The sequence below is a fragment of the Engraulis encrasicolus genome, chromosome 16, assembly GCF_034702125.1.
Source record: "Engraulis encrasicolus isolate BLACKSEA-1 chromosome 16, IST_EnEncr_1.0, whole genome shotgun sequence".
Taxonomy (NCBI): domain Eukaryota; kingdom Metazoa; phylum Chordata; class Actinopteri; order Clupeiformes; family Engraulidae; genus Engraulis; species Engraulis encrasicolus.
Genome location: NC_085872.1, coordinates 36,427,924 through 36,435,423, shown reverse-complemented (window position 1 = coordinate 36,435,423; position 7,500 = coordinate 36,427,924). Strand labels below are relative to the sequence as shown.

General features: G+C 48.9%; 1 protein-coding gene across 2 annotated transcripts in view; it reads left to right on the top strand.

Moving 5' to 3' along the window:
• Positions 1–7,500, top strand: part of LOC134465717 (adhesion G protein-coupled receptor L2-like) — a 113,781-nt gene that overhangs the window by 74,017 nt on the left and 32,264 nt on the right. For both annotated transcript variants that reach the window (XM_063219535.1, XM_063219534.1), the window contains exons 10-14: positions 438–560; positions 1,770–1,981; positions 2,773–2,946; positions 4,554–4,763; positions 6,612–6,832. In XM_063219535.1, the coding sequence (XP_063075605.1) occupies positions 438–560; positions 1,770–1,981; positions 2,773–2,946; positions 4,554–4,763; positions 6,612–6,832 (940 nt within the window). The remainder of the gene's footprint in view (positions 1–437; positions 561–1,769; positions 1,982–2,772; positions 2,947–4,553; positions 4,764–6,611; positions 6,833–7,500) is intronic.

The following is a 7,500-nucleotide window of genomic DNA, read 5'->3' as shown; positions in this document are numbered from 1 at the left end:
CTCTTCTCTCACATACTGTATTCAATTCTATTCTATCGTGTCCTTCACTGCTCTGTCATTCTCTTTTCTTGTCTTCTCTTCAATTCCTTTTTCTTTTCTTCCCTCCCCTCCCCTCCCCTCCCCTTCTCTTCTCTTCTCTTCTCTTCTCTTCTCTTCTCTTCTCTTCTCTTCTCTTCTCTTCTCTTCTCTTCTCTTCTCTTCTCTTCTCTCCCCTCCCCTCCTCTCCTCTTCTCTCCTCTTCTCTCCTCTCCTCTCCTCTCCTCTCCTCTTCTCTTCTCTTCTCTTCTCTTCTCTTCTCTTCTCTCTCTCTCTCTTCTCTTCTCTTCTCTTCTCTTCTCTTCTCTTATCTCTCTCTCTCTCTCTCTCTTTTCTCTCTCTCTCTCTCTCTCTCTCTCTCTCTCTCTCTCTCTCTCTCTCTCTCTCTCTCCTCTTCACAGTGCTGGATGTCTATGTGCTCAGCACAGATGGACAGGTCCAGGACTTCCGCTTCCCCCAGACCAGCAAAGGCGGAGCCACCATCCAGCTCACTGCCAACACAGTCAAGCTCAACAGCAAAAATGGTGAGTGGCTCACTGGCACATACACACAAACAACGTACTGTAAAGGTGCACTGTGTAGGATGGTGGCCAGAGTAGGTATTGCAACTATGCTGCTCAATGAAACTGTGCTGTCTACTGCCCCATTTCATCTTTTCATTAATATTTACAATGAATATGACCAAAGTACAGTACATTTTGCAGGCAGCTAAACATTTCTATTTCTGGAAATTCAAAATGGCAGAAAATGGAGAAGACCCCCCTTTCATGTATGAAAAGTGCAATTTCCCCAGTCATAATGAATACTTTGAATTTAATGGTGGTGGAAAGTATTCATGAAAAAGATAACATTTGTGAATAGGCACCACGAATTCTGGAATTAAACTAATAAATATGTTACACAGAACACCTATAAACCCGAAAAAAAAACCATGCAATAATGAACTCCAGCCATGACGTTCCCTAAAATGGGAGGCTCCCCCCGTTTGTCAACGGTTGCTGGCTCCGATTAGATTGGATTAGTTTGACGCCTGTCACTCAGCACCCGGTGTCGCCTCGGGGGAGCGTGTTCTGCATGTTTAAGCACGATGAGAGCCAGTCACGCGAGACAAATGGTGGTTGGGGTGGTGTGGTGTGTAGTGTTCATACAGGCACTGACTCTCTCTCTCTCTCTCTCTCACTCACTCACTCACTCACTCACTCACTCACTCACTCACTCACTCACTCACTCACTCACTCACTCACTCACTCACTCACTCACACACACACACACACTCACACACACACACACACACACACACACACACACTCACACACACACACACACTCACACACACTCACACACACACACACACACACACACACACACACACACACACACACACACACACACACACACACACACACACACACAAGACGTTAGACAGGCTTGCATCTATCCCGTCGGCCACAGCAGGTAGCTATGGGGTGCACTAGTGTGCACATGATCGCAATTGCACCTGTAGGCGTGGGCGTGGGCGTGCACACACGCCATGCCGTGCTTTCACACAGTACACACACAAAAGGGGGACAGGAAGTGTAAGGAAATGTAATGCTCTTGTTTCTCTTGCTCTCTCTCTCTCTCTCTCTCTCTCTCTCTCTCTCTCTCTCTCTCTCTCTCTCTCTCTCTCTCTCTCTCTCTCTCTCTCTCTCTCTCTCTCTCTCTCTCCCCCTCTCTCCCTATTGTTACCGCAGGCATCGCCAAACTGGTTTTCGTCCTGTACAAGCACCTGGGCCACTTTCTCACCGTGGAGAACGCCACCATCAAGCTGAGCGAGGAGGGGGTGGTGGGCGGACGGAACACGACGCTCGTCGTCAACTCCCACATCCTGTCGGCCTCCATCAACAAGGAGTCCAGCCGCGTGTTTGTGACCGACCCCGTGGTCTTCACTCTGGAGCATCTCGATGTGAGTTTTCATTGCTGTTGAAGAGTTAGTTGGTTACACAGCTGAAGGCTCTTGTAGCCAAGGCGTCTGTCTGACACTGCGACGAATGAATAGAAAGACAAGAAAAAGACAAGGAAGGGGCTGAGGGCGATCTGTTCCCTACTTCGCTTGATTGCTGGAGTTAGAAGAACGAGAGGCAGAACGACCAAAACAAGAGAGAGAGATGCTGAGAGGGAGACAAAGAAATAAAGATGGGAAAAGGAAATAAAGAGAAAAAAGAGTGAGAGAGAGAAGGGGGGGTTGAAAGACACACAAGTTTTTTTTTCCGCTGTTAATTCCTCGGGCTCTGCATTAAAGAGCGTTAGATGTCCAAGAGAAAGGCTGTGTTTGCCAAGGCTGCCGGAGCCCTCTGTGCTAAAAGAGCCACCCAAGGTTCTCTCAGCAGAGGGGCCGGTTCCACCATGTGTGCCGAGCAGAATGAAAATCACCCAAGTCCTGTGTACACCCAGAACCCGAAAGTCCTTCACCGCATGCCGGGCACTGTGTTTGATATGCCATGTCTGCCAATCAGTGTGTAATCCCTTGAATACACCCACCCACCCAAATGGAGGGAGGCTTTCTGCTACTTCTTTTGACCCGTGGTTCTCTCTTGTCTTGTTTGTTTGTCTGTGTGTGCGTCTTTATGTGTGTATGTGCGTGGGCGTACATTTTTGTTTTTTGTGCGCCTGTGTACATTGTGTGGTGTGTGCGTGCGTGTGTGTGTCTGTGTGTGTGTATTTTGTGTATTTGTGTGTGTCTTTGTGTGTTTTCAGACGGAGCACTATTTTAACCCCAACTGTTCGTTCTGGAACTACTCGGAGAGGAGCATGATGGGCTACTGGTCCACCCAGGGCTGCAAGCTGCTGCACACCAATAAGACGCACACCACCTGCTCCTGCAGTCACCTGACCAACTTCGCCATCCTCATGGCACACCGCGGGCATGTGGTGAGGAGCCCTGCCTGTGCAAACACGGCCAGCAGATAAAGCTCAAAGGCACACACACACCAAGGCACATACATTACACACACACACACACACACACACACACACACACACACACACACACACACACACACACACACACACACACACACACACTTTCGCTCTTCCATGCAACACACACTCACATGCAGACACACAGGCTTATTGGCACTCACACACTCGCACGTACACACATTGGCTACACACACACACACAAGAATCCACAGCAATCATCTGCAGCATTTGATTAAAATGGCAGTGAGATAGGGTTTGTTATGTTTGAATGTGTGGGTGTTTGGGGGGGAGGGTGAGATTGTGGGTGGTGCTGCTGGTGGTGGTGGTGCTGGCTGCAGCGGCGGTGGTAGTCGTGGCGTGTGGTGTATATATTTGTGCACATGTGTGTAGTGGCGGTGTTGTGGTACTGTATATTAGATGGCGGGTGGGGAGAGGCGGCTGGCTAGCTCGCTATGGGTTAACGCAGCTCTTGAGGAGATGGAAGGATGTTGTTGTTGTTGCTGCTGCTGCTACCACTTCAAGCCCGCCTGAAGCAATTGCGCCAGCTTCAGTCCAGAAGATCCCGTCTGTAGATAGGCAGGGCCGAGCTTTCTCCATCACGAGGAGAGAAGGGGGGGAAAAATAAATTGCGTCCTACCTATGGTCCATGACTAATGGCCCGCGGCGCGCAACGTCTACCCAGCGCCGGCCCACATGGAATGCGGCATTACCAGCTGCAATTTGCATGCCCACTCCACGCAAGGTGGGGAGGACACATTTCCGAGTGCAATTCAATTACCATCCAATTACATGATGAATATCATGTGCGGCCAGCAGTTACCCCGTAATCAATGTGGAAGCAAGGGGTTTGTGGGAAACATAATTACAAGCCTGAACCTCGTGACCCCCCCCCCCCCCCCCCTCCAAACCCCTCCTACTAAACCCCACTCTCAACCTTGCAACCTAACCCCCCACACCAACACACGCGCGCAAGCGCACACACGCGCACACACACACACACACACACACACACACACACACACACACACACACACACACACGCACACACACACACACACACAACCTTTCCCCTCGTAAGTGCCAACATTAGCCACCATCACAGGGTCCTCGTCCTGGAAAACAGCTTTCCAATAAGACCAACCCCAACGACCGCCCCACTGGCCACCGAAGTCCAAACTAATTGAATGAAAAGTTCACGATAGCTTCACCTCTGAAGACGACGCCTAAGAGGCCCATTGCGAATGGCTACTGGGTTGTTGGAAAATGTCATGGCCAATGTTTTTTTTTGCATTCCCAAGCAACCAGAACCCCCCCTTGACTGCTCCCACATAATGCCCCACCACCAGCACTACCACTTCCGTTGAAGCATCCCCCTGCTTTCCTGCTTTTGCACTTAAGTGCGTGTGTGTGTGCCCTGCCCTTGTGCTGACTTGGCCTGTGATTTTTTGTTCTCTCCCCCTCTTCTCTTTGTTTTGTTTTGTCTTTCCGTCCTTCCCCTCCCTCCCTTCCTTCCCTCCCTTCCTTTTCCCTTCTTCTCTTCTTCTTCCTCCTCGCAGCCTGAGGGAAGTGTCCACGAGCTCCTTCTGACGGTGATCACGCGTATGGGCATCGCCATATCGCTGGTCTGCCTAGCCATCAGCATCTTCACTTTCAGCTTCTTCCGGGGCCTGCAGAGCGACCGTAACACCATCCACAAGAACCTGTGCATCAGCCTCTTCATCGCAGAGCTGCTCTTCCTGGTCGGGATCAACATGACCGAGCCCAAGGTGAGAGGTGGTCACCTCGTTTGAGGGTGCGGATAGTGCATATCGCAGGAAAAGGGGCGGGCAGGACAAAGGTTGACTGAAGGTTCGAAGTGAGGAGTTGGCACACGTAGCCCCACATTGCACGACGTTCTACCAGTGGAACACTGTAATAGACATTGAAAAGTGAACTACTATAGCGGTGTACTACTATGACATAACACAGGGCCTTTAGTAATGCACTACAACTTTGTCATATCCATTCTGATGGCAGCAAATGTATAGCACAGAGTCTAAACTGGTTAAAATCCTTTTTTGTTTGATTTTTTCATTCCATCGGATAAAAAAGTCCAGAGATAAAAGGATTTTAAGTGGGCGGACTCCTCACTCCAAATCGAGAGGTCATGCCAGGTCAAGCCGAATCAGATCTTTTTTTCCTCATTCATTCACCCCCTATTGAACCTGTGCTTGGTCAGAGAGAGACAGGGGGCCTGGGAAAGAAAAGTATGATTTTATACTTAACGTGTTCACTCAATTACTGTGTAACTGTGCGTTTTATATGTGTTTGGGGGAAAACATGTATCCGTGTACTTTCGTGTACGCCCAAGGTGAAAGGTCATGGGTCACGTGGTGCTGCTGACCCTTTCCCAGCACTGCTGAATGTCTGCTTGGTCAGTGATTGGTGGGTGAGAGGAGGAAAGCATGGTTTTACATTTCACATGTGTGCACAATTACTACTTAACTGTATATGTCTACGTTAGTTTGTCAGGGAAAAAAACATATATGTGCATACATAGTATATTACTGTATGTGCTTATACTGTACTATGAGTATGTATACATAGTCAATCCATAGAAATCAATGAATGAACAAGGATACATGCCTTTTTCGTTGTGTAAGCATATACAAATATCAATATTCAGTGGTCCACTTGTTGTAGGTTTGTAAGTAAGTGCCACAGTTTTGGAAAGAGTAGTCTGGCGGTGTGAAATAAGGTCATGGCTGTTATAGTCATTGAAAGATAGCAAATATTGGTAATATTTTTAATTATGTGTCCTTCAAATGCTGGAGAGCAAATAAGTAAAAAACTCATCAAGCAAAGGTATGACAAAATTATAGAATCTGTATGAAAAGGTTGCATTTGCATATTTGGTCGTTAAAGCTCTTGATTTAAGGAGAGGAAGAGGGGGCATAGACAGACGGAGAGAGAGAGAGGGGGAAAGAGAAAGAGATAGATAGTGAGAAAAGAAAAGCTGGAAAGAGAGAGAGGGAGCGAGGGGGGGGCTGGCAGAGAGAGTTGTATTGAGTGGAGCATGCATGTATAATCTTTAAATTATACCACAAGGGTTGGTGCGTATGTTTGTATTGGTCGCCGGATTTTAATTGACTTATTGAAGTAATTAATTGGTTCGAACACTGAGAGCGTACCCGGGGGCTTTCTTGGACGACGGTGCAGCTGCACTCGTGTTCTTGATGAAGACTGCAGCGGGCAGATTCATTGATTCGCACAACAATGCACATTCCCAGAGAGTAGCTTTGCTGCGGTACATTGTACTGTGACCGTTCTGCCGTATAATGATGCTGTGTTTGGCATGGTTTGTACACCATTGGATGTTCGGAACAGCACAGACCTTGATCTGAAAAAAGAAGCCCCTCACACTCACTCACAGGCTTTTGTTCTCTCATTCTTTCTGTCTCGCCACCCCTCCCCCCATCCTTACTGTCTTTCCATCTCCCCTTTCCTCTATATAACTCTCTTTTCTCTCACTTACTCTCTCTCTCTTTCTCTCTCTCTTCTCTCTCACTCTCTCTTCCCCTCTCTCCCCCCCCCTCTCTGTCTCTCTCCCTCCTGTGCCTTCCGCCCCTCTGTAGATTGTGTGCTCAGTAATCGCAGGAGTTCTCCACTTCTTTTTCCTGGCGGCGTTTGCCTGGATGTGTCTGGAGGGCGTGCAGCTCTACCTCATGCTGGTGGAGGTGTTTGAGAGCGAGTACTCCCGCAGGAAATACTACTACATCTCTGGCTACCTCTTCCCCGCCATCGTGGTGGGAATCTCGGCCGCCATCGACTACAGGAGCTATGGCACCACGCGGGCGTAAGTGACCCTCACTTTTTTTTTTTACTTCTTCAATTTTTTTGTCGTTTTTTTATTATCTACAGGCAGTGTTAAGGTCAGCTGGAGTCCCCAACGGTAGCCCCCCCAAAACGAATGAGAACACTAATGAGAACGACATCACAGAGAAACCTCCTCCCTTCTCCCGTACCCCTTGCGTCCCAGACACCCCCCCACCCCTCACCAAACCTCCCTGACACCCCCTTCAGCTGCCTTCTGGCAAATTTACACTCCCCCGTCACGGCCAGAAGTGGAATGAGAACATTCATAGCGAGCGACTGTATATAATGAACTCTCTGGCTGAGTAAGCTGATTTTTTTTCCCCCTTACTGCTGGTGCCTCTGATGGAGGCCAGGGCTTTGGTTTTTGCTGTTCCCAAACCCCCAGCCAAAAAGGAGGGCCTTATAAACCAGGCTCTACTCCATGTCTCGTCTGTGTGTGTGTGTGCGTGCGTGCGCGTGCGTACGCGTGCGTGCGCGTGCGTGTGTGTTTGTGTGATTGTGCGATTGTATGCATGTGTGAGTCTGCATGTGGGTTATGTGTGTATGCTTGTGTGTTATTGTGTGGTTATGTGTGTATGTGTGTGTGCACGCCCGAGCGTGACAAGTCTCCCACGCTGTTCTGCACCTAGCACTCGAGAGAACCCTGCG